This window comes from Sapajus apella, unplaced genomic scaffold (genome assembly GCF_009761245.1).
Source record: "Sapajus apella isolate SASKATOON/1434 unplaced genomic scaffold, GSC_monkey_1.0 scaffold2, whole genome shotgun sequence".
NCBI classification, from domain to species: Eukaryota; Metazoa; Chordata; class Mammalia; order Primates; family Cebidae; genus Sapajus; species Sapajus apella.
This window is the reverse complement of record NW_022436942.1, coordinates 80,227,189-80,254,115: the sequence shown is the minus strand read 5'-3', so window position 1 is coordinate 80,254,115 and position 26,927 is coordinate 80,227,189. Positions and strand designations below refer to the sequence as shown.

The 26,927-nt window shown below is 47.3% G+C and overlaps 2 protein-coding genes across 9 annotated transcripts in view; both read right to left on the bottom strand.

Moving 5' to 3' along the window:
• The window catches only part of WDR66 (WD repeat domain 66), an 85,050-nt gene that overhangs the window by 8,960 nt on the left and 49,163 nt on the right, over positions 1-26,927 (bottom strand). For 6 of the 8 annotated variants that reach the window (XM_032242470.1, XM_032242477.1, XM_032242474.1 and 3 more), the window contains 2 exons: positions 21,098-21,203; positions 20,759-20,902 (listed from right to left, as the gene is read on the bottom strand). In XM_032242470.1, the coding sequence (XP_032098361.1) occupies positions 20,759-20,902; positions 21,098-21,203 (250 nt within the window). Of the gene's footprint in view, positions 1-20,758; positions 20,903-21,097; positions 21,204-26,927 lie in introns of those variants that run through there. The other 2 variants (XM_032242463.1, XM_032242480.1) reach the window with 2 other exon arrangements.
• On the bottom strand, positions 24,347-26,413 carry LOC116526210. Its single transcript, XM_032242481.1, has one exon. The coding sequence runs from the start codon at positions 25,448-25,450 to the stop codon at positions 24,728-24,730; it is 723 nt and encodes a 240-aa protein (XP_032098372.1). The 5' UTR covers positions 25,451-26,413; the 3' UTR covers positions 24,347-24,727.

The window sequence follows — 26,927 nt, the reverse complement described above, 5'->3', positions numbered from 1 at the left end:
TGCGTCTGTTTCCCAATGTGCTGGGATCACAGGCATGAGCCACTGTGCCTGGCCTTCACCATTTCCATTCAACACTGTACTGGAGGTCCTAGCCAGGGAAATTTGGCAGAAAAAGAAGATAAAAACCACCCAGAATTGAATGGGAAAAGCAAAGCTATCTCTATTTGCAGGTAACACATTCTTGTATATATAAAAAAAAACACACTAAAAACTATTAGAACTGGTAAACAACTTCAGCAAGGTTGCAGGGTATAAAATCAATAATATAAAAATCAATTATAGACCAGGTGCAGTGGCTTACCCCTGTAATTGTAGCACTTTGGGAGGCTGAGGCTGAAGGATTGCTTGAGGCCAGGAGTTTGAGACCATTTTGGGAAACATATTAATAGTAAGACCCTGCCTCTACAAAAAACAAAAAATTAATCAGGTGTGTGGCACACACCTGTGGTCCCAGCTACTCAGGAGGCTGAAGTGGGAGGACTGCTTGAGTCCACAAGTTTGAGGCTGCAGCGAGCCATGATCATGCCACTGCACCCCAGCCTGGGACACACAGGGAGACCCTGCCTTAAAAAAAAAAATCAACTGAGGCCAGGCATGGTGGCTCATGCTTATAATCCCAGCACTTCGGGAGGCCAAGGTGGGCAGATCACCTGAGGTCAGGAGTTCAAGACCTGCCTGGCCAACATGATAAAACCCGGTCTCCACTAAAAATACAAAATTAGCCAAGCGTGGTGGTGCATGCCTATAGTCCCAGCTACTTGGGGGGCTGAGGCAGTAGAATCACTTGAACCTGGGAGGCAGAGGCTGTAGTGAGCAGAGATAGCGCCATTACACCCAGCCTGGGTGACAAATGCAAAAATCTAACTAAAAAAAAAAAATCTATTTTATTTATTTACACATTTGCAGTGAACACCACAAGAAGTATAATAAATCAATAAAACAATTCCACTTATAATAGGATTAAGAAGAATAAAGTACTTCGGAATATATTTAACAAAAACTGTAAGATTTGTGCTCTAAAACTACAAAATATTGTTTAAAAAAGAATTAAAGAAAACATAAGTAAATGGAAAGACATTCCATATTCAAGGATTGGGAGACTTAAATTGTTTTTTTCTTTAAGAGACAGAATCTTGCTCTGTCACTTAGGCTGCAGCACAGCTGCCTGCCAAAATTCAGGGATACAGGAGTGCGCAATCACGCCTGCCTTTTTTTTTTTTTTTTTTGAGAGATGATGGCCAGAAGCACTGGCTCACTCTTCATCATCTCAGCACTTTGGGAGGCTGAGGCAGGGGTATTGCTTGAACTCAGGAACTCGAAACCAGCCTGGGCAACCTGGTGAAACTCTGTCCCTACAAAAAATACAAAACTTAGCTGGGTGTTGTGGCGCATGCCTTTGCATTCACCTGTGTGCTGTTCCCGCAGGCCCTCTCACTGCCTCCTTGCCCCATGTACCTGCATCTGAATTTTCCTTTTGCACATGGGCGGTAATAATTTTAAAACACACAGAGATTGCTTCCTTTTGCTTTAAAGACGCCTTTAAACGGAGATCACCTTAAACCCAGTGACTTGTTGCTCTCAAGTTGTCACCCACACGGGTACAGAATGCTGGCACAAGGCATTTCATTCACTTTCAGACTTTTTATTTGAGACAGAGTTTCACTCTTGTCGCCCATGCTGGAGTGCAATGGCGTGATCTCGGCTCACCACAACTTCCACCTCCCAGGTTCAAGTGATTCTACTGCCTCAGCCTCCTGAGTAGCTGAGATTACAGGTATGCATCACCATTCCTGCCTAATTTTGTATTCTTTTAATAGAGATGAGGTTTCTCCATGTTGGTCAGGCTGGTCTTGAACTCCCAACCTCAGGTGATTCACCCACCTCAGCCTCCCAAAGTGCTGGGATTACAGGCGTGAGCCATGGCGCCCGGCCCACTTTCAGACTTCAGTTGCTTAGATTCATGCATCCGTATGAAGCAAAAAGAAAATGCGGCAGCTTTTCACTGCAAGAACTTTAAAACACTCTCCAGTGTGGTTGCACCAGGCCACTCACCTTAGAGCATGCACAGCTTCTCATCAGAGAGAAAAGCTGTGACTCCAGGCTCCTAAATACCTTCTAGATAAGGCCTTTCCTTTTAACCACTAGCAGATGATCAGGTGATTGTGCTACTATTGCTGACCCCTAGAGAACCCAGACCCATGAGATCTTTTAGATGTTCATTCTTTGTAGCTTTAAAAAATAATATTTTTAAAAATTCCCCTTCTCATTTGGAAAGTCATTCCTTGTGTATTTTCTAATTTTTCTAGGATGAGCAAAGGGTGCTGACACGTCTAGGTTTAAGTGGAACTGTGGTGCCAGTTAACACACGACTTCTCACAGGACATCTCATGTCACAGGCAAAACACGAGGAAGAAAGAAATAGAATAATTAAAGAAAGAAAACTGTTCCTCACTGCCATCAGCCTCTCTCTCTGCAGTATTTTTGTACCGTGTGTGTAGCAGTCAGCTGAAATGTGGAAACTCCAATTATACCAGGGAAAGGGCTAGGAATTAGTAACTTATCTTAGCATTTACATTTTAAATTAAGGTATTTCCCAACAAACTGTGGGGTTTGGAATTTTACAAAGAAAGAATAAGAGCAATAGAAAAGTGGGAAATAATTTGCTTCCTCTCCCTGCTACTCCCACCAAAGAATAGGCATTCTACTTTGGTCTCTGGGTGAACCAGAACATTAATCTATATTTGTACACAATATTTATCAATCGGTAACCAATTTCTCCCTGTCCCACTTAACAAATGTGGGACAAAAATTCAGAGGACACCAGTTTGAAGCAGTGCCAAGTTACCAACCTGTCTCAAGTACCCTTCACCCTTACATCTTGGTCTGGCCTCAAGTATCAATAAAAAAATAAAAATCTCTTGTAATCCAGCCAGTCACAATGTTTTTGAAAGATCTGGGGCACTTCCTTCCTATTTTTTCTATGCATATAAAATACATGTGCATTTATTTACAAAACTGGTATAAACAACTGCTTTTTTCCATAAACACTGTATCTAAGTAATCACCTAGTATTTTCAGAAATGCCACATATTCTCAAAGCAACATTCCAGGTCAAGCATGGTAGCTCATGCCTGTAATCCCAGCACTTTGGGAGGCCAAGGTGGGAGGATGGCTTGAGCTCAGGAGTTTGAGACTAGCCTGGGCAACATAATGAGACCTTATCTCTACCAAAATTAAAAAATTAGGTTGGGCACAGTGGCTCACACCTGTAATCCCAGCACTTTGGGAGGCTGAGGCAGGTGGATCACAAGGTCAGGAGTTCAAAACCAGCCTGACCAACATGGTGAAACCCCATCTCTACCAAAAATACAAAAATTAGCCAGGTGTGGTAGTGTGTGCCTGTAATCCCAGCTACTCAGGAGGCTGAGGCAAGAGAATCATTTGAACCTGGCAGGCAGAGGTTGCAGTGAGCCAAGATCAAGCCACTGTACTCCACCCTGGGAAACAGAGCGAGGTTCCATCTCAAAAACAAACAAACAAATAGGTGTGGTGGCAGTCCTAGCTACTGGGGATCTCATGCAGGAGGATTGCTTGAGCCCAGGAAGTCAAGGCTACAGTGAGCCCTGATTGCACCACTGCACTCCAGCCTGGGCCACAGACTGAGACTCTGTCTCAAAAAAAAAGTAACATTCCAGGAATGTCCTTTTCAAGTAACATTGGCTACAGATACAAATTAACTATAATTGATATACAATTGATATTATTATAATAGTTGTAAATGGTAACACTTTCATATATAGCATTTACTGAGTTTATACTATGTGCAATTGCCTGTTAAATCATGTATAATTTTATGTAGGAAGAAAACGCTATCCAGTAGCAATTATTTGCATATTACACTAAAACATTTTGACAATATTAATATATACGAATGCCACTGTTCACCATGAGGTAGTAGAGGCGGGGGCTGAAAGAGCAATCTTTGATGATAGGCCTATCTCTGGCGCTGCCATTTTCTGCCTATACGACCTTGAGTGAGTTAATGACATTCCTTATCCTCAGTTTCCTCATCTTGAAAAAGCAGGGAATATAGTAATACGTATGCATTGGGCTTTTTTGAAGCTTATTGAGATGATGTATGTAAAATGGTTAACATAATGCCTAACACATAGCAAGCACTCAACAGACAGTAATTATTCTGATGACTATTATATTTTTCTATGCACTTGCTAATTAGAATACATGTAATCATAACATAAATTATAATTTGGCCAGGTGGGGTGGCTCACACCTATAATCTCAGCGCTTTGGGAGGCTGGGGTGGGTAGATTGCTTCAGAAGTTTGAGACAACATGGTGAAACACTGTCTCGACGAAAAATACAACAAATTGGCTTGGTGTGGTGATGCCCGTGCCTGTAGTCCCAGCTACTTGGAAGGCTGAAATGGGAGGATCACCTGAGCCCGGGAGGTGGAGGCTGCAGTGAGCCATGATTGTGCCACTGCAGTCCATCCTGGGCCACAGGAGTGAGGAGTAAGACCCTGTCTCAAAAAGAAAACAAAAGTAAATAATGTATATATAAATTCTCGATGTAATATACGATTTAACTTAGTTCAGAAACAGGAGACTAAGATGACAAAAGGAATTCATAAGGGCCTGAGTTACTCATACCCAGAGAGTTCCAAAGAGCTCAGCAAACATTCGCAGCACAAACCACTCAGCATGTGATTCACCTCTGACTCTCTCTTCCCGTATGACTGATCAAGAATCACTACTCAACAAGCACAGAGTTGGCAGCTTCGGCATCACTGATATTTCCTTCCTGAGCCGACTTCGAAAGTGTTCATTGAAAAGGCAGATTCTGCTACATGTCTGAACAAAGTTCATGCTTGGGAGAGGAACCTCGGAGCCGGAAATAGAACGTGGAGCTTGTTCTGAATGTCCCTGTATGAAGATGACTTGAGAGAAGCAGGAGTCCTGGCTGAGCGGCCCAGACACTCTGGTGGTCGTCAGTCAGCCTGGCCTTTGATTGGCATTCTCACGCCTGCCAAGGCAGGGCTTCATTCAGTTCATCTGGAGAGCTTAAACAATTCTGAGGCCCAGGTCCTGTTCCCTGAAATCCTGGTTTTTTTTTTTTGAGACGGGAGTCTCACTCTGCTGCCTAGGCTGGAGTGCAGTGGTGCGATCTCAGCTCACTACAAACTCCGCCTCCTGAATCCAACCAATTTTCCTGCCTCAGCCTCCCAAGTAGCTGGCTAATTTTTGTATTTTTAGTAGAGACAGGGTTTCACTATGTTGGCCAGGCTGGTCTTGAACTCCTGACTTCAAGTGATCTGCCTGCCTCGGCCTCCAAAAGTACTGGGATTATAGGAATGAGCCACCTCAACCAGCTGAGATCCTGATTTAATTGGTCCGGGGACCAAATTATTGGAAGCTCCTCATTCGAATGATTTGAATGTGTAGCCAAGCTTGAGAAACACGCTGGAAGGCAAGGGCTTGCAAACATCATCAGGCACCACGAAGATCAGGAGGTCTTGTTAAAACAGACAGCTGGTTCCACCTGCAGGGTTTCTGAGTCTGGGATAGGGTCTGACCATTTGCATTTCTCGTTAACTTCCTAGGTGACGTCAATCCTGTTGTTCTGGGGGCCACACTTTGAGTACTGCTGCTGTTAGACCACAGGGATTCATGAAGGTGATACTGGCGCCAAAATGAATCAGCCCCAAGCTTGTGACTTTCAGTAGAGAGTAATAATGGGTGGCAGCTGCAGTGCATGCTCTACTTCTTCGGGCTCACATCTGTTTTCCCCATTAAGCTATAGCCAGAGCTTTCATCTCCATTTCCCCGGCAGCTTAGTTCAGAACCTGGCACATTATAGAGGCTCAGAGAAATGTTGACGGATGGATGGATGGATGGATGGATGGATGGATGCTGAAGTAAATAATGTGGACACAAGTGAGGCCACAAAAAGAATTTCTCTTGAAACTCACAAGAGGCTTAGAATAATCATTTACTGCCCTTGTTAATTTCACTCGATTTACTAGTAGTTACTGAGCATTTGGTTTAGTGCAAAGCCAGTGAAGTGCAAATCACTCAATTATTACTAGAACAGTTCTGCATTCTGGTTTTCAATCTCAATTGCTGGTCAGCAAATATTTACTCAGCGTCTACTAAGTACCAGGCATAGGTCTGGGCCATGTGAAGAGACAGATATACACAAGGAAAGCGAATTAACAAACAGGCTCCATCACTGACATCCTCAGCCCTGGCTGCCTGGAAGAAACCCCTGGGGCTTTAAAAACTGTCCACGCTCAGGCTCCATCCCTAGGTTCTGTTGCACGAGGCTGGGGCCCAGGTGCAAAAATACTGATGTATTTTTTTTAAGTGCCCTTAAGTGATTTTAAAAGGTTGGCTACCGTGGCTCTAAAAGATTCAGTCTCAAGATGCAGCAGAACATCATCAAAAGTTGGAGGAGCTCTCAGCCAGGTAGGCTAGGGAAGGCTTCCTGGAAGAGGTGGGCCTACTGCAGAGCCATGAATGGTCTGGCCAGGAGGAGGTCAGGGAAGGTACTCCATGCTGGGGAACAAGTGTGAGGAGGAGAGTGCAGAGGAGGTGCCCATCTCGAGCCCATGCACCCCATTCTAGACCACACTCTGGGTACCTGAACCCAAGGCTTCTCTCCCCCAAATTACCTAAGCCCACTTCTGGGGCCCGTGGGGATCTCACCCTCCTGAGGGCAACCAGGGGGGCAGGGCAACCACAGGCCTGAAGGGTGGCCCGGGGCCACAGTTTGGAGGGTATAGAGAGCGGTCCACCTCCTGAATGGCATGCGCACAGTGGCCAGGGATGGAGCCAGGGCTGGGAGGACATGTGGGGCAGGCCCAGCCCGGCCCTGCATTCTGCCCATTCAGGTGTGAACTTTGAATCAGTTCATGTTGAAGGTTGAACTGTCAAGGGGGAATATTTGTTTAGCAGCTTGTTATTTGATTGGTAACTTTTCAACATTTAGAAATACAGCATTTGGGCCTCCACTGGCCCAACTGCTTCAGGCCTCAAGACCTGAGGGTGGCCTCTTGGTGGCCAGAGTCCCCTCAACCCTAGAGCATCTTACTTCCGCCTCTGTCATTGACAACACAGGTCTCTGGGTCTGTGATCCCTGCTGTCAGCCTCAGGAAGCCATTGATGTCCTCAGAATTATGTTCTAGAATTAAGTTTCATAATCTCCCTATTAAATGGAGAGGAACACCATACATCTGAACTGGGGCCATTCCTTGTTTTTATAAGCAGGCTCCTGGTGGGGACAGGTTTGTTTTTGTAATGGTTTCACGGACCCGCAGGGCTGGGAGCACTCACACTCCTCCTCACACCCACCTCCCAACACACAATACCATCTAGAACATCCTCAATCGATGGGGCACAGTCTCTTGTCCCCGCTCATCATCCTCACTCACACCCTCTCCTGGTCACCTCCCCTGCATCTCCTCGCTGACCCAGAGCAGGGAGCACTGGGCTAAGGAGGGGGCGGTCAGGGCTGGGCAGCGTCACTGCATGGCCACATCTGGAGACCCCTGTGAGCCCCCTCTGCTATTCATGCCACACTTTGACCCCAACTGCCGCATACCTCCCTCCAGGAACTAGATCTGCCTCTTTTTCCAGGAGTGGGGCATGCACGCACAGTTCTGCCTTCTGGACGAAGTCTCAGGTGATGGCAGCCAAGACCTGGCCTGGTGCTCTTGCCCACTGCCTTCTACTCCATGTGAACAACACCCATTCACAGTGCCCGTTAGGGCAACTATCACCCTGCCCCTCATCAGAACCCAGGCCTCAAACACCTCCAGGGACTCTTCCCTTCCCAGTGAATCTTTTTGTTGTGGTTTTGGTTTTTTTTTTGTTGTTTTTTTTTTTGAGATGGAGTCTCACTCTGTCACCAAGCTTGAGTGCAGTGGCACGATCTTGGCTCACTGCAACCTCTGCCTCCCAGGTTCAAGCGATTCTCCTGCTTCAGCCTCCAGAGCAGCTGGGACAACAGGCGTGCACCACCACACCCAGCTAATTTTTGTATTTTTAATAGAGACGGGGTTTCACCATGTTGGCCGGGCTGGCCTTGATCTCTTGACATTGAGATCTGCGTGCCTCGACCTCCCAAAGTGCTGGGATTACAGGAGTGAGCCACTGCACCCAGCCCCCAGTGAATATTTTTAAAGGCCTGAAACAGACATTTAAAAAGTTTTTTTAAGAAAAGAAAATAAGGGCCGGGCATGGTGGCTCACACCTGTGATCCTCCCAGCACTTTGGGAGGCTGAGGCGGAAGGATCATGAGGTCAGGAGTGCAAATCCTGATCTCATGATTTGGTGGTGAAACCCCCTCTCTACTAAAAATACAAAAATCAGCCAGGCATGGTGGCAGGTGCCTGTAGTCCCAGCTACTCAGGAGGCTGAGGCAGGAGAATCGCTTGAACCAGGGAGGTGGAAGTTGCAGCGAGCTGAGATCGCACCGAAGCACTCCAGCCTGGATGACAAGAGTGAAACTGCATCTCAAAAAAAAAAAAGGAGAGAAATAATACAGAGAAGCCATGGCAATGGCAAGTAACATTTCGATTCTAAGAACATTAATATTTTAAAAATACATTTTCCACCATCATTGTCATCCACCCTTTTATATCATAAAACCCGTAAAGATTGATACATGCTTGTTATGAAAAATTCTAATAATGGAAATATAAAGAAGAAAAATAATAAAATGCCCTGAAATTCCCCGTCCCTCATCAATAACCAGTGTTGGATGCCTGAACTTTTAGGCTTTTCTTCCTTCTTTGTACCAAATCATACATATGTAGGAACAGAACCTGGGGTCGGGAGTCAGCCAGCAGCTTGGTTCAAACCCTGGCTGTGCCCTCGGTAGCTGAGTGACTGTGCAATCTTCCTTCTCTCCCTAGGCCTCGCTTTCCCAGAGTGGTGTTATGCATTACTATCACTGGCATTCTTTTCTTTTTTTTTTTTTTTGAGATGGAGTCTCGCTCTGTTGCCTGGACTAGAGTGCAGTGGCGCCATCTTGGCTTACTGCAACCTCTGCCTCCTGCCTCAGCCTCCGGAGTAGCTGGGATTACAGGCGTGCACCACCATGCCTGGCTAATTTTTGTATTTTTAGTAGAGACGGGGTTTGGCCATATTGGCCAGGCAGTTCTTGAACTCCTGACCTCAGGTGATCCACCCACCTGGGCCTCCCAGAGTGCTGGGATTACAGGTGTGAGCCACCGCGCCCAGCCTCCATCACCTGCATTCTTTTTAATGGCTGAGTAGTAATCCAGGATTAATTTCTTTAAATGCTTCACATATGAAAAGCAGAAATAGTTTTGTCTTGCTCTGATCTTTCTGCAGGAAGCCCACCGCTCGCTGGGCAGGGGCCTGGCCGCGCACCCTCTGCTGGCCAAGGAGGCCTCCCCTAGAACACTGGGCCACTTCTTACCTTCAGGATGCAAACACCTGCTGATATTTACATTTCAGGCAAGACCCAACATACTGAGGGTTTCTCTTCAAAGTGCCAAATTCCAAATTCCCTCGGGGTCTTTATCAGAGCAGAAATTATCCCCGGGTGCCTCTTGGCTCAAATCCCCGCCCCCTCGTTATGGGTGAGGCTGAGCCACTCAGCCACACACCTCCCTCCCAGCTGGGACCATGCTTTAGCCATGAAGATTAGTGCATAGGGCTTTGGGGGATTTGTTTGCTTATCTTTCTTTCTGGTTTTTGTTCTGAATACAAAAGCAACACAAGCTACATGTCTATAGTTAGGAGAACTTAAATGTACAGAAATTATATATGAGGTCTCCCCAAATTTATAGCCACAACTGTCTCCCAAGGAGGGCAGACGCCACTGAATGAAAAGGTCTTTTATTTATAGAACCCCTAAATGGGTTTTTTTTTTTTTTTTTAAAACAGAGTCTCACTGTGTCACCCAGACTGGAGTGCAGTGGCAGGACCATGGCTCACTGCAGCCTTGACCTCTGGGCTCAAGGGATCCTCCCACTTCAGCAACTTGAGTAGCTGGAACTTCATGCATGTGCCACTACACCCAGCTAATTTAAAAAAAAATGTGGCCAGGCACGGTGGCTCACACCTGTAATCCCAGCACTTTGGGAGGCCAAGGCGGGAGGATCACCCGAAGTTCGGAGTTTAAGACCAGCCTGGCGAACGTGGCGAAACCCTGTCTCTACTAAAAAAAAAAAAAAAATTAGCCAGGCATAGTGTCACTGCCTGTAATCTCAGCTACTCAGGAGGCTGAGGCAGGAGAACTGCTTGAACCTGGGAGGTGAAGGTTGCAGAGAGCCGAGAGCGCTCCACTGCACTCCAGCCTGGGCCACACGGTGAGACTGTGTCTCAAAAAAATTTTTTTTGTAGAGACAGGGCTTCACTATGTTGCTCAGGCTGTCTTGAACTCCCAGGGACAAGCGATCCCCCGACTTTGGCTTCCCAAAGTGCTGAGAATGCAGGCAAAGAGCCATGGCACCCTGCCAGTCTCACTTCTTAATGGCTACTAAGTGTAGGTGTGCCTTATTTTATTAGTATCATCTCCTATCAATGGATATCAGGGTTGTTTTGATTATCAACAGAATAAATATGTGGCAACAATTGTCCCTTCAGGTCAGGTACGGTGCGGGGGGCCTGTAGTCCCAGCAACTAGGAAGGCTAAGGCAGGAGGCTTGCCAAAGCCCGGGAGTTTGAGACCAGCCTGGGTAACGTAGTGAGATCCCATCTCAATATTTATATATGTTATATGTTTAAAATCATTCCTTCCATATATACATCATTATGAACTCGGGTGCATTTTTCTGTACAAAAAAGGTACACTCTTTTTTTTCTTTGAGATGGAGTTTTGCTCTTGTTGCCCAGGCTGGAGAGAGGTGATAGGATCTTGGCTCACTGCAACCCCTCTCTCCCAGGTTCACGCAATTCTCCTGCCTCAGCCTCCAGAGTTGCTGGAATTACAGGTGTGCGTCACCACACCCGGCTAATTTTTGTATTTTTAGTAGACACAGGGTTTCACCATGTTGGCCAGGCTGGTCCTGAACTCCTGACCTCAGGTGATCCTCCCACCTTGGCCTCCCAAAATGCTGGGATTACAGCCTCCACGCCTGGTCAAGATACACTTTTAAAAGTGTTTGGGACTTGAATGTAGTTATAGGTCTAGGAAAAAAAAAACAACGCACATTTGTTGAGTCAAAAGATACACACCTTTTTATAGTTAAGCAAAAAAATAAATAGCAAACAAAATAAAAAGTTAAGCGACTATTGAATTATTCTCTAAATGCTCCTAAGCTATGCCAAAGCTCCTGAATATATCAGACACCCTGTCTTCCTCCGTGTTTCTGCTGTCAAATACGACCAATGGGCATCCTTGATTCATTCACTCATTCGATCAACATTTGCTAAGCATCCACCACCTGGGCACTTGCTGGGCACATACGTCTCTGCAGGACTAGGCTTAAGTTTATAGAACTAGGTGATTGCACTGATGTTAATTCCCTGCCCATACCTGTCAAGATTATACAACACTCTGCAAGCTAAAGAGAAGTGAAGCCGCAAGTAAGCGGGAAGTGAATGATATACTGAGCCCCATCCCAACATGACAGTCCAACATCCTGGAGGAAAAGGCACATTTAAAGATAGAGGATGGAACTGCCTTGTATGTGAAATTATCTGTAGAAACGGTGACACCTAAGCTAGGGGTCCTCCGATAACATTACACACACTGCAGATCTTCCATTTAAAAAGTGATTTCTAGGAGCAGCCCACCCTGACCACTTTGGCTGTGTTTTGCTCCTGAGCACAGCTTTCCGTGAAAGGAATCCTTCGGGGAGGTTATATTCTCCTATAATTTGGCTTCAGCGTACCACACCAACTAGCTTCCAATCCCCAAGACAGTTGTAATGACGTAAGAAAAACATCAATAATGTGTAGTCTTTGGGGTGCTGGTTTAAACCCTGCATCTGCGTCTTTCCTGTAACCAAGTGTGAACACGCTCCAGTAGCAAGGCATATACTCCAAGCAACTTTCTGAAGGAGGGGGAATGGTACATCTCAATAGGAAATGTTTCATTAACCTCGGTAAATCCTGGGCTAGTTTCAAAACCCTGAGAAGATTTTTTTTTAATCACTATAAATCTGACTTGAAAACAAAAGATCAGAATCTTCTCCCTGTGCAGCTTCAGACATAAACTAACTCGTCAGCTAATCGAGTCTGCACATGGATGTGGGGCACATTTGGAGCCTTCAGAAAACATCTCCAAAGAGCAAATGTGTTTTTTTAAAGTAGATTAAAAACCCTGGAGTCCAAGGGTGAGTGGGGCACTCGCTGAGTGGGGCTCCGAAACTCTCCTTTTGGGAGGGGGTGGCGTCAAGGAAACAACATCCAGGGCAAACCTTACAACCACTGTTTTTATTTCTTTCTGTCTTTATGTTTTTAAGTAATTGTCAATGTTTGTTACTTTATAACATTTGTTGCCAACTAACATTTTTTCGTATACCTTTTCTTCATCAGCAAGATTTTGATAGGTTAAGTTTTATTATTTTTTGCCAATGATGGGATAAATGAGTATATCTCTAATAGTTAGACTTCCTTAATTCTTTTTTTTTTTTTTCTTTTTTAAAGATGGAGTCTTGTTCTGTTACCCAGGCTGGAGTGCCATGGCACAATCTCGGCTCACTGCAACCTCTGCCTCCCGAGTTCAAGCAATTCTCTGTCTCAGCCTCCTGAGTAGCTGGGATTACAGGTACCCACCATTATGCCTGGCTAATTTTTGTATTTTTAGTAGAGACAGGGTTTCACCATCTTGGCCAGGCTGGTCTTGAATTCCTGACCTTGTGATCCACCCACCTCAGCTTCCAAAGTGCTGGGATTACAGGCGTGAGCCACCACACTGGCTTTTTTTTTTTTTTTTTTTTTTTTAGAGCTATGTTGCCCAGGCTGGAGGACAGTAGCTATTCACAGGCATGATCATAGCGTGCTGCAGCCTCTAACTCCTGGGATCAAGCGATCCTCCTGCCTCAGCCTCCAGGGTAGCTGGGACTCCAGTTGCACACCACCGTCCCCGACTAAAATTTTTTTTTTTTTTTGAGACAGGGCCTCACTCTGCTGCCCAGTCTGGAGTGCAATGGCACAACCACTACTCACTACAGCCTTGACCTTCTGCATTCAAGTGATCCTTTGATCCTTCCCACCTTAGCCCTCCAAATAGCTGGGACTACAGGTGCACGTTAACACACCCAGCTCACTTTTGTTTTAGTAGAGATGGGTCTCCTTTTGTTGCCCAAGCTGGTCTTGAACTCCTGGGCTCAAGTGATCATTTTGCATGGCCTCCCAACATACAGGGAATATAGGTGTGAGCCACTGTGCCTAGCCCGTTTTTAAATTTTTTAGAGGTGGGGGTCTCGCTATGTTGCCTAGGCTGGTCTGGAACTCTTGGCCTCAAGTGATCCTCCTGTCTCAGCCTCTCAAGTAGCTGGGGCTCCAGGCATATGCAGGACTTCCTTATTTCTATAGGAAGCAGAGATCAACGGGTTGCTCTGTGTTTACCCCTATTCTTAAGCACTGTGTGTGACAGGTGGGCACTGGTCACCAGGGCTAAATACCTCATCAACAGAGCAGGACAGCCCAGGAATTAAAATCAAGCATCCTGGCCAGGCGTGGTGGCTCATGCCTGTATCCCAGCATTTTGGGAGGCCGAGGCAGGCAGACCACCTCAGGTTGGGAGTTCAAGACCAAAATGACTAACATGGAGAAACCCTGTCTCTACTAAAAATACAAAATTACCTAGGCATGGAGGCTGAAGCAGGAGAATTGCTTGAACTCAGGAGGTGAGAGTTGCAGTGAGCCGAGATCGAGCCATTACACTCCAGCCTGGGCAACAAGAGTGAAACTCCATCTCAAAAAAAAAAAAATCAAGAATCCTGAATGATGTGGTATCAGCTACTAGAGAGGCTGAGGCAGAGGGATCACTTGAGCCTGGGGGGTTGAGGCTGCAGTGAGCTGTGATCACACCACTGGGCGACAGAGTGAGACCCTGCCTCTTAAAAAAAACATCCTGAACAAGTGAGAAGACTGCCATCAATTTGATGACATTTGGAGATTTATGTAAAGTATCTTTATCAGAAAATGAAGAAAATATAACATTTTAGATTTTGGAAAGGGTCTTGTGCACTAAGAAGCACAAGGTCAGAGAAACATTCCCATAAAGGGCTTCTGGAATGATGGATCCAGAGATGGGAATATCATGACAAAGACAAAAATATTGGGTGACATTTTAAAAAATTTGATGTGTGCCATGTACTGTACTAAATGGATACTCATTTAATCTTCACAGTGATTCCAGAGGTGGGCACTACTATTATGTTTATTTTGTAGATGAGGAAACTGAGGCATGGAGAGGCTCCAGAACTTGGCCAAGTCTTAACTGGCACGTGGTCACATTCAGGATCCAAACCCAGGGCTGCTTGACCCGGGAGCCTCCCCAGTGTGCCTCCATGGTTAGTGTTGACCTGCAGGTATCAGAGAGCTGCCAAAAGACTCCTCACCCACAGGAACTGTGAGAGGCATGGCCCACAATGGCATTTTGGTGACTTTCATAGAAGTGTGAACCTCAGATGCCCGCAGGCCTTGGGAAGGAAGGGAGCCTGGGTTTGAAAGGCCTCCTTGTGAGGCAAGGGTGCCTGGAACTTGCTTCAGAATAACCCGTGGGGCCGGGGCAGGTCAGTGAGTCTGGGCCAAACAGGAGTTGAGAATTACTGAAGCTGAAATTGACAGGAGTGGGGTGTGTGTGTCTGTGTGTGTCTGTGTGTGTGTGTGTGTGTGTGTGTGTGTGTGTGTGTGAGCGAGAGAGAGAGACAGAGAGAGGGAGAAAAAAAAAAAGAGAAAGAGAGAGAGAGAGTTTCACTCTGTTGCCCAGGCTGGAAGGCAGTGGCGTGATCACGGCTCACTGCATCCGTGACCTCACAGGCCCACGAAATCCTCCCACCTCAGCCTCCCGAGTAGCTGGGATCATAGGCACACGCCACCACACATGGCTGACTGTTTTACCTTTCGTCTCTAGGTCTCCCTATATTGCTTAGGTTGGTCTTGAACTCCTGGACTCAGGCATCCTCCTGCCTCAGCCTCCCAAAGTGCTAGGATTACAGATGTGAGCCACCATGCCTGCCCAAGAGTTCACTTTATTCTTTTCTCTGATTTTGTGTTTGCTTGGAATTGGAATTTTACAAAATAAAGTTAAAAATAAGAAAACGAGGGGCAATCCCATCAGCCTCTTAAGAGGAACACACTGACTCAACAGGAAATAGGGAAGAGCATCCCACTGAGTGAGCACCTCCGTGCACTGGGCACTGCACGGACCCTCACCATGTCATAAGGATGACAACACTTGAGAGCGCAGCCCTCTCCAGCCTTATCTCCAGAGAGGACGCCCATGCAGACCGCCACTTGCAGGGCTCGCCAAGCGGGACTGGGAACGGCAGCCAGGCTAGCTAGTTTGCACCAAGATGTGCTTCTTCCTTTCTCCATCTTAAAGTACCAGGTGTTAGGCCAACCAATCACCCGGAGAAATTGGGTATTTGGTTAGATAAACGTTGGGCTAAAAGCAGAAGCAGCAGAACCACAGATAGAGCCATGTGGATGAACTGCAGTGGGCATGGGAACCGGGAGACATTGGAGGCAGCATTTTGAATGTAAAATGAGAAGGAAATGAGGTCTGGGCATGGTGGCTCACACCTAGAATCCCAGCACTGTGGGAGGCCGAGGAGGGTGGATGGCTTGAGCTCAGGAGTTTGAGACCAGCCTGGCCAACATGGAGAAACCACATCTCTATCAAAAATTTAAAAAATTAGCTGAGCATGGTGGCATGCACCTGTAGTCCCAGCTGAGGCTAGAGGATCAGGTGACACAGTGAGACCCTGTCTCCAAAAAAAAAAAAAAAAAAAAAAAAAGAAGGAAGGAAGTGTGAATGGAGAGGGACCCACTTTTTGCCCTGCTCACCCTGCTCGGAATTCCTGGAAGCCATGCCGCCTGCTCGGAGCGCTCCTGGATGCGACTGCCGTACTCGTTTTGTAAATGAAGAAGCTGAGGCATGAAGAGACTCAGACACTCACCCACATCTTAGCTGTCACCCGGTCACAGTCCTCATGGTTAAGGGGGGCTGAGACCACCTCACACTGCAGGAAGGAGAGTGCCTGGGCCTGACCAACCTGAGTGGCACACGTCCCGATGGCAGTGATGACAGTGACGGTGTCTGCAGCTCTGGGAAGGAGACAGGCTCCTGCCTTTGGGGTTGAACCCCACTGGACCTGGGCTGGGGGCTGGACCCAGAGGGAGGCAGCACAGCAGAAAACAAGGCCTAAAGAGAGAGACCCTCCCAGCGACACGGATGAGGGCCTGGCTTAGGTTCTGCTTCCATCACCACTCCCCTGGACCTGGAATTCTGTGACCCAGAAAATGGGTCGACTTAGGTTTCTGTAACTTGTAACCAAAGAACAAGGCTGAGGCTGGGCATGGTGGCTCACTCCTGTAATCCCAGCACTTTGGGAGGCTGGGGCGGGTGGATCACTTGAGGTCAGGAGTTCCAGACCAGCCCGGCCAACATGGTGAAATCCTGTCTCTACTAAAAAATACAAAAATTAGCCAAAAATTAGCTGGGCATGATGGTGCATGCCTGTAATCTCAGCTACTTGGGAGGCTGAGGCAGGAGAATCACTTGAACCTGGGAGGTGGAGGTTGCAGTGAGCTGAGATTGTGCCATTGCACTGCAGCCTGGGTGACAAGAGAAAAAGCCTGTCTCAAAAAAAAAAAAAGAAGAAGAAGAAAGCTGACTAAGGATTAATGATCCCACTCTGTGTTGAGCCCCTCTCTTCAAACGTGGGTGGCTCCACAGTGAGCACCCCAGGAGATGTAGAGACTCCCAGGCCTGTTCTTGGAGATTGTGATTGGCTGGACCTGGGCGAGGCTCAGGAGCTGAATATTCAGTAAATACCCCATGTGGCTCTGATGCAGCTTCCCAGTTTGGGAAGCCATGTTCTAGGGAGCGCTCTTTGGAAAATCCACTCTCAGGAACACTCTGACGTGGGCTGTACGAACTTTCTCAGAGTTGCTTATGTTTCTAGCAGTGTGCTGCTACAAAATGCACATCAGCCGAAGACCTTTAGAGGAGCTCACAAGAGTACCTGATATTTTAAGGTCCTCATTCAAGACTCAGCAGGGGTTAATGGGCTCTGATAACTAATTTTTCCAGAAATGAGTTTTGTGTACGTGGAGCACACAAAACAGGTGACTCTGGGTAGGCCACCGAAGTGCAGAGAAGGGACTGTAACCACAGCTTACTACCCCTCCAGTGTTCTCACCAAACGTGAACATCACGTCTTCGCTGGGCTTTAGGACTTTCATATTCCTGAAGATGGGCGTGTAAAATGCTACATTTATGGAAAGCAGTTTAGCAATAGGGCCTGCAGTTTCATATTCTCTGACCCAGTAATTCTACTTCTTGTACTACAACCCAGGAAAATAATTAGAGAAGTATGCAAAAACCACGCACGGAGATGCTCTTCACAGCTGTGTCTCCGGCACCAGCCACAGACAACTTACATGCCTGTCAACTGGGGGATGGTCCAGTTAAGTTTGCAGCCTTTAAAAGACGTTGCCAAGGACTTTTTACCACCATGCTCACAAGACAAGTTACTGAGAATGTTGATACATATATATACACACACATCCTCTATATAATGTTGATATGTATAGGTATATACATATATATACCATATAATCTCAATTTTTTGTTTAAAAGTGTAGATGTATCTATGTCCATATATAAAATGATAGGATATCTACCAAAATAATAACAGTGATGATGATCTGAATAATTCCTGTTTTCTTCTTTATAATTCTATTGTTTAAATTAGAAAAAGTTAAAAAATTAAAATATATCCTTTAAAAAGCATGTTTTCAGAGAATTTTTGATAAAATGGAAAATGCTTATGATACAATATTAAGGGAAAATATGGGATACAAACACACATTCAATGCAGTATCAATTAGTTTTTTGTTCGTTTTTTATTTTTTGAGATGGAGTCTCACTCTGTCGCCCAGGTGGAGTGCTGTGGAGCAGTCTCGATTCACTGCAACCTCCACCTCCTGGGTTCAAGCGATTCTTCTGCCTCAGCTTCCTGAGTAGCTGGGACTATAGGCATGTGCCACCGTGCCCAGATAATTTTTGTATTCTTTAGTAGAGACAGGGATTCACCATGTTGACCAGGCTGGTCTCAAACCCCTGATCTCAGGTGATCTGCCAGCCTCAGGCTCCCAAAGTGCTGGGACCACAGGTGTGAGCCACCGCCCCTAGCCCAGTTAGTTTTTTGAAACTACATACATTTATACAGTCACACTGCACTTAACAATGTTTCAGTGACAGATCACATATATGACGGTGGTTCCATAAGGTCATAATACCGTATTTTTACTGTACATTTTCTTCGTTTAGATATGCTTAGATACACAAATCCTTACCACTGCGTTACAGCTGCCCACAGTATTCAGTGCAGTTGCATGCTGCTCAGGCTTGGCACCTAGGAGCGACAGGCTCTACCATACGGCCCAGGCATGTACTGGGCTCTGCCATCTGCGTTTGTGTCGGGACACTCTAGGACATTCACACGATCATGACGTTGCCTAACGACACAGTTCTCAGAACATCTCCCCATCATCAAGTGATACATGACTATATATATGATTATATAAATATACAAAAAACCAGGAAAATATTAATAACTGTTCCATCTGCATAGTGGATTATAAGTAATTATTTTCTTCATTCCACGTGCATATCTTTCCCCAACTTTATATAATGGGAATGCATTACATTTTAATTCAGAAAAAATACAATAAATTGTACTTTAGTTATTTATTTTGAGATGGAGTCGTGCTCTGTCACCCAGGCTGCGGTCTCGGCTCACTGCAATCTCCGTCTCCCGGGTTCAAGTGATTCTCCTGCCTCAGCCTCCCAAGTAGCTGGGATTACAGGTGCCCATCACCATGCCTAGCTAATTTTTGTACTTTTTAAAGTCAAAACAGGGTTTCACCATGTTGGCCAGGCTGGTCTTGAACTCCTGACCTTGTGATTTACCTGCTTCAACCTCCCAAAGTACCGGGATTATAGGCATGAGCCACCACGCCTGACCTATTTATTTATTTTTTGAGACAGGGTCTTGCTCTGTCTCCCAGGCTGGAGTGCAGGGGCACAATCATGGCCACCGCAGCCTCCACCTTCAGGGCTCAAGCAATCCTCCTGCCTCAGCCTCCTGAGTAGCTGGGACCACAGGCATGGGCCACCACACCTGTTAGATTTTTTAGGGGGATGGTGGGTAGAGACAGGATCTCCCTATGTTGCCCTGGCTGCTCTCAAACTCCTGGGCTCAAGTGATCCTCCCCGTCATTGGCCTCCCCTTTGGGAGGATTACAGGCATGAGCTGCCACACCCAGTTTAGCTGCACTTTATTATTATTATTATTTTTGAGACAGAGTCTTGTTTTATCACCAGGCTACAGTGCAGTGGTGCAATCTTGGCCCACTGCAACCTCTGCCTCCTGGGTTCAAGTGATTCTTCTGCCTCAGCCTCCTGAGTAGGTGGGACCACAGGCGTGTGCCACCACACCCGGCTAATTTTTGTATTTTTAGTAGAGATGGGATTTCACCATGTTGGCCAGGATGGTCTCGATCTCTTGACCTCATGATCCGCCCGCCTCGGCCTCCCAAAGTGCTGAGATTACAGGAGCGAGCAACCATGCCCAGCAACTGCACTTTAAACAAGAGTTTATATGAGGAACATTTCCCTGAGGTGCTTCCTGACCCTGCTTGGAGCTCCTTGCATCTGGGGTTGCTTTTGCAGTACGGTCATGAGGAATGGCTGCACCCTCCGTGCTCCACAGCCCAGACAAGCACCCACCTTCCAGAGGTGCCCCATTACTTGCTATTAACACCTGCTAGGTTAATAGCAAGTATACCGCAAGAATAACAGTAATGATAATAATACCTCCCGGTCTTCGCTGAGCTCTTCCTGTGCACCCAGCACCGTGCCCAGGACTTCAAAGGCATCAGTCCCCTCCTCAAATCCTATGAGGCTGGCCGGGCGCGATTGCTCATGATTGTAATCCCTGCAATTTGGAAGGCTGAGGTGGGCATATCACTTGAGGTCAGGAGTTCAAGACCAGCCTGACCAACATGGTGAAACCCCGTCTCTACTAAAAATACAAAAATTAGCCGGGCGCGGTAGTGGGTGCCTGTAATCCCAGCTGCATGGGAACCTGAGGCAGGAGAATCGCTTGAACCTGGGAGGTGGAGGTTGCAGTGAGCCGAGATTGTACAACTGCAGTCCAAGCTGGGTGACAAAGCAAGAGTCTGTCTCAAGATAAAAAAAAAATCCTATGAGGCTGGTCCTTGCCCAGCAAGGGGCAGGGCTGAGACTGCAGCCCCAATACATCCAATTCAACACCATGGTTGCAAGATCCGTTTTCCAACCAACGTGGAACTTCCATGAGGAGTGCGCCTTTTAGGAACAGCACCTCCTACCATAGGCAGTCACTCAGGAGTGAATCTGAAATGCCCAGAACCGTCTTTCTGATCCATTTATGCAAGAAAAATGTGAAATTTTTACTCTGACCTATAAGGATTGTTCCCAGAGGTCATTTTTTATAAATAGCATACCCCGTTGCTGCTCTTGTTTTCGTTCTCCCTACCTTCTCTTCAGATGGGTAAAAGCCAATTGCTCTCATGACAAAAGGCAGCTCTGACAGGCAAATGTGTTCCGACACCTTTCTGGTCTCCATTGTGTCAATGCCTTGACTGCGGAGCTGGGAGTAGTAGAAGTAGTCTTCTAGCTCCTACGTAGAAATAGAACGGAGACACAAAACGCATTTAGGCTTAAGTCTGAAGCATCCATGAAGACTTCAAGGACATTTTCTAGAAAGTACATTTTAAGCTCAGTGGGGGAACAGAGCATTGGAATTAAGCAAGGAGGTTAACCCCGGGCACATCTGCTTTAAAAACTTAACTAGATGTTACCAGGAAGTGTTTACCCTGGGGATAGTTACCCTGTAGAATTTTCCTTTCCGGCCGCCAGACAGCAGACCGTAGAATGGGGTCAAGTCTTCACCCCCAAGAGAAACCGCTGCCTCCAGGACACTGGAACAATAACAGAGATGTCCCTGTTAGAAAGCACTCAAGCGTGAGCACAGGTCAGAAGGTGGTCCGCACAGCACTGCAGCCCTCTGAAGGGCATCACGGTGCAGACACAGTTAGGGTCTCTGTACCCTTGCTAAGAAAAGGCCCTTCAAAATGAAGCCAAAACCAGAAAGTTGCATTTCAGGCGTGGAACTCGGAGGTAGAGGGCACCCGCCCTCATTATGGTGATATTCTCTCGATGATGACAGGGCAGGTGCTTGGCAATTTGTCTGCAATCTTTGGGGAACACGTCTCTCCTGGTGTGGGGGAGGCATCCTGTGTTCTGAAACCACAATCCTCCCAGACAGAGCAGCCTTACCCGTAACTTTAGATCCACGAAAGATCAGAGTCAAAAGAATGGGATATTGTACAGGCGGACTGCCAACACTAATTGCTTCCATAAAAACTCAGGAGACCACAGGGACCCATGCCAGTCAGATAAAAATAACCCTCTGCTCTCTAACACAAGGTCAGATTTTCCAAAAATAGGCCCTTTCAATGGTAAGAAAACCTACTTTTGTGTGAGACCAACTTTGCCTCCTACAAAAGGCTAATTAATCATCAGAAATCATTCTAATAATCCACTGACTGGATTTCTGCTAATCGGGCAATCATCCTTTTTGCTGGGACATCAAACACACCTCATGTAGACCACGGTGGGGAAGTGGGGAAGCGTCCAGAATGTGGAGTCACATGGACATGCATGCAAGCTGCCAAGCTGTGTGACTCTGGGCAGGTAACTTAACCTCCCTGGCCTCAAGTGTCTTCCACTATAAAATGAGAAGATTCTGCCTCACAACGTTCTTGTAGGAATTAATAAATGAATGCACGCAAGGTGTATTGGTCTGTTTTCATGCTGCTGATAAAGACATACTTGATACTGGGCAATTTACAAAAGAAAGAGGTTTCTTGGACTTACAGTTTCACGTGGCAGGGGAGGCCTCACAATTATGGCAGAAGGTAAAAGGCACATCTCACATGGCAGTGGCAAGAGAGAGAATGACAGCCAAGTGAGACGGGTTTCCCCATATCAAACCATCAGGTCTCGTGAGACTTATTCACTACCAGGAGAACAGCATGGGCCCCCACAATCCAACCCTCTTCCACCAGTCCCCTTCCATAACACATGGGATTTATGGGAGTGCAATTAAAGATGAGATTTGGGTGGAGACACAGAGCTAAACCATAACATTCTGCCCCTGACCCCTTCCAAATCTCATGTCCTCACATTTCAAAACCAATCATGCCTTCCCAACAGTCCCCCAAAGCCTTAACTTATTTCACATTAACTCAAAAGTCCACAGTCCAAAGTCTCATCTGACACAATACAAGTCCCTTCTGCCTGTAAGCCTCTAAAATCAAAAGCAAGTTAGTTACTTCCTAGATACAATTGGAGTACAGGAATTGGGTAAATACAGCTATTCCAAATGGGAGGAATTGGCCTAAACAAAGGGGCTATAGGCCCCATGCAAGTCCATGCAAGTCCATCAGGGCAGTCAAATCTTAAAGCTCCAAAATGATCTCTTTGATTCCATGTCTCACATCCACGTTACTCTGATGCAAGAGGTGGGTTCCCATGGTTTTGGACAGCTCTGCCCTTGTGCCTTTGCAGGGCATAGCCTCCCGCCCGGCTGTTTTCACAGGCTGGCACTGAGTGTCTATGGCTTTTCCAGGCAAATGGTACAAGCTGTCAAAGGACCTACCATTTTGGGGTCTGGAAGATGGTGGCCCTCTTCTCACAGCTCCACTCAGCGGTACCCCAGTAGAGACCCTGTGTGGGGGCTCTGACCCCACATTTCCTTTCCACTTTGCCCTAGCAGAGGTTCTCTATGAGAGCCCCACCACTGCAGCAAACTTCTGCCTGGACATCGAGGCGTTTCCACACATCTTCTGAAATCTAGGCGGAGGTTCCCAAACCCCAATTCTTGACTTCCGTGCACTTGCAGGCTCAACGCCACATAGAAGCTGCCAAGGCTTGAGGCTTGCACCCTCTGAAGCCACAGCCTGAGCTCTACATCGGCCCCTTTCAGCCATGGCTGGAGCAGCTGAGATGCAGGGTACCAAGTCCCTAGGCAGCACACAGCATGGGGATTCTGGGCCTAGCCCATGAAAAAATTTCTCCTAGGCCTCCAGGCCTGTGATGGGAAGAGCTGCCGTGGGAGGAGCTGCCATGGGAGGGGCTGCCGTGGGAGGGGCTGCCATAAAGACGTCTGACATACCCTGGGGACATTTTTCCCTATTGTCCTCAGGATTAACATTTGGCTCCTCATTACATATACAAATTTCTGCAGCTGGCTTCAATTTCTCCTCGGAAAATGGGTTTTTCTTTTCTATCACATGGTCAGGCTGCAAATTTTCCAAACTTTTATGCTCTGCTTTCCTTATGAAACTGAATGCCTTTAACAGCACCCAAGTCACATTGTGAATGCTTTGCTGTTTAGAAATTTCCTCTGCCAGACACCTTAAATCATCTCTCTCAACTTCAAAGTTCCACAAATCTCTAGGGCAGGGACAAAATGCGACCATTCTCTTTGTTAAAACATACCAAGAGTCACTTTTGCTCCAGTTCCCAACAAGTTCCTCACCTCCACCTGAGACTACGTCAGCCTGGACCTTATTGTCCGTATCACTAAAAGGCTTTTGGCTAAAGCCACTCGAGGAGTCTCTAGGAAGTTCGCAACTTTCCCACATTTTCCTGTCTTCTCCTGAGCCCTCCAAGCTGTTCCAACCTCTGCCTGTTACCCAGTTCCAAATCCCTTTCACATTTTCAGGTATCTTTTCAGCAATGCCCCACTCTACTGGTACCAATTTACTGTATTAGTCCCTTTTCATGCTGCTGATAAAGACTTATCTGAGACTGAGGAATTTACAAAAGAAAGAGGCTTATTGGACTTACAGTTTCACATGGCTGGGGAGGCCTCACAATCATGGTGGAAGGTGAAAGGCATGTCTCACATGGCAGTGGCAAGAGAGAGAATGACAGCCAAGTGAGATGGGTTTCCCCTTACCAAATCATCAGGTCTCATCAGACTTATTCACTACCACAAGAACAGCAAGGGGGACACTGCCCCCTGCCCCCGATCCAACCATCTCCCACCAGGTCCCTCCCACAACACACGGGAATTACCAGAATACAATTCAAGATGAGATTTGGGTAGGACACAGAGCAAAACCGTATCACAAGGATTGGAGACAAAGGCCTTTATTTCCCTCCTGTAATGAACGTTTGTCAAGGTGTGGGGTGGACTCGGAAAGCCCTGGCTCTGAATCCCACCCCACTGCCTCCTCTATTGCTTGGGCAGTCAATGGACCTCCTGGTGTTAGCTTCTTGCCGTGTTCTGTGGGGATGAGGGTGGTGCCAGCTCCCAGGACGGCTGTGAGGATGAAATCAGATGATATGTGGAACTCGGTGCAGGGCCCGGCCCTGAGAAAGGTTCAGCACGAGTGGCTGGGATTATTAGGGGCGTGGAAATGGGTGTTGGCGCCTACACCTCTCTCAGGAAGAGTCTGCCACGCACTGTCCCCAGTCCTCTCACTGAGGCATGCACAAGTCCACGGGTTAGCTTAAAGACTGAGGGACCTGGGTATTCTCCAGGGGTGCCCGAGGACCCCTCCGGCGGGGCTGGGTCTTTCCCACTTCTCAGTTCAAGTATTAGGCCACGGAGGCAAGTGTCCAGCTGACAGGGCTCCCTCTCTGGGGCCTCCAGGCCAGGCCCAGGCCCGATCCCGACAAGCTCCGTGAGCACCGAGGCCACTTTTAGCCACGTGGCTCTGGAGCAGGGCCAGGTAAAGGCCGTAAGTGACACAGAGGAGCCTGTCACCACCAGGAGCCCCTGAAGGGAAAGGCTGGCAAGAGCGCCTGGTCCTCCAGGAGCAGCCGCGGCTCCGGCTCCAGTGTTCAGCGCTCCGCTACATCCCTGCCTCCCGGCCACCGCCAGCCGACCCCAGAGGGGTCCAGGGCTGCACTGGGCTTTCTCCAGCCCACGCTGGGAAAGAGATTCCCTCTCTCTGTGGTGAGAGCTAGAATTTGTGAAATTTGAGAACTGCCAGCGGCCATCTTCCTGCTGAGTAAGGAAACCCAGTTCTGCAGAGAACGAAGCCAACAGCAGGGCCAAGCGGACAGTGAGTGCTGCGGGCACCAAGTGTGCCGCTGTCCCTGACCATCCTGCTGTGTAGCCACATGCGACCCCAACAATCTTCTCATACATCCCCTTTTTGCCTAAATTGTGTTTCTAACACTCGCAACAAAAAAGAGGTCATTAGGGCACTAAAGGGAAATGACACTTATTGAAAGCCTGCTCTGTACCCAGCAAACCACACAGTACTTTTAGAAAGGAGCTAAAGCTCTGAGCCCCATGACGAACACACAGTAGGTGCTCAGTAAATGCTCCCTAGAGGAGGAGAGGAGGAATGGTCTGAACTTGGTGGTAGCAGTCCCACTTAACAGCTGGAGGAACTGAGGCTCCAAGAAGCGAAGGGACTTGCCTGGCATCATCCAGTCGGCACGGAGTGACTAGCTACGATTCCAATTGGGGTCCCTGCTCTTGGCTGAGCAGGGCAGCAGGGTGACAGGAGGCAGGGAGGCTGGGCACAAAAAAGTAGGGGGGATTTTGAAACAGACACCAGACAAGGAGAGGAAAAAGGACGGCATGCTAACATCGAGGGGGAGAAGGGGCGTGTGGAATGAACCCCAAGAGAGGCGATGGAAGGGCTGTCCTGGGGCAGGAGCACTGCAGGCTGTGATGGTGGCACTCTGGGCCCAGGGCTGCACTTACTAAAATAATGGAATCTGAGGGGATTTGCCATCTTCATCTCCCCCGACCACTCATCCACAGTAACTTGGTAGGAAATTCTGTTTACTTGTTTAGGGTTTCTACATTTCTTTCCATTAGTGAAGTGCTGATCATATTAACTCACCAGGAGCAGCAATGAAGTGCTAATTAGTTTATAATGATCCTTTGTCCCCACCACAGATTAAATTGAAATTCTCAGAAGCCTGGACTCTGGCCAGGCACAGGAAAGCTATTGGAAAGCAGAGGCCTTTTTGAGTTCTTCTTAAGTTTCTACCATTCCAGAGCCCACGACGACTGAGAAGACAAACATTTTAGAAGAAAGGTTCTAGCCGGGTGCAGTGGCTCACATCTGTAATCCCAACACTTTGGGAGGCCAAGGCTTAAACCCGTGAGTTCAAGTCCAGCCTAGGCTTGATGAGACTCTGTATCTACAAAAAATAATTTTTTAAAAGTTAGCCAAGCATGATGGCATGTGCCTGTGGTTCCAGCTACTCGGGAGGCTGAGGCAGGAGAATCGCTTGAGCCCAGGAGTTCAAGGCTGCAGTGGGCCATGATCACATATTGCACTCCAGCCTGGGTGACCGAGCCAGACCCTGTCTCAACCACCACAAAAACAAATAGAAAGGAAGGTTCCGCTTGCCCCTGCAGGGCGTGGCTTGCCTCCATGGTTCCAGGTAACAAGTCTGCAGACAAGGAACCAGGCAGCCATTCTGAGGCCACGATCCCTTTTCAATGGAAGAGTTCACCACCAGCTCCTAAATCCCTAAGTTCCTAAGATCTGCTCTCTCGAGTGAAGGCACGGTGGAAGTCAGAGCTGCAAATGCAATCTCAAACCACCGTGGTTCCAGAGCAGATTTAACTGGCTATTTTTGCTCATATTCAGGTTAAGAGT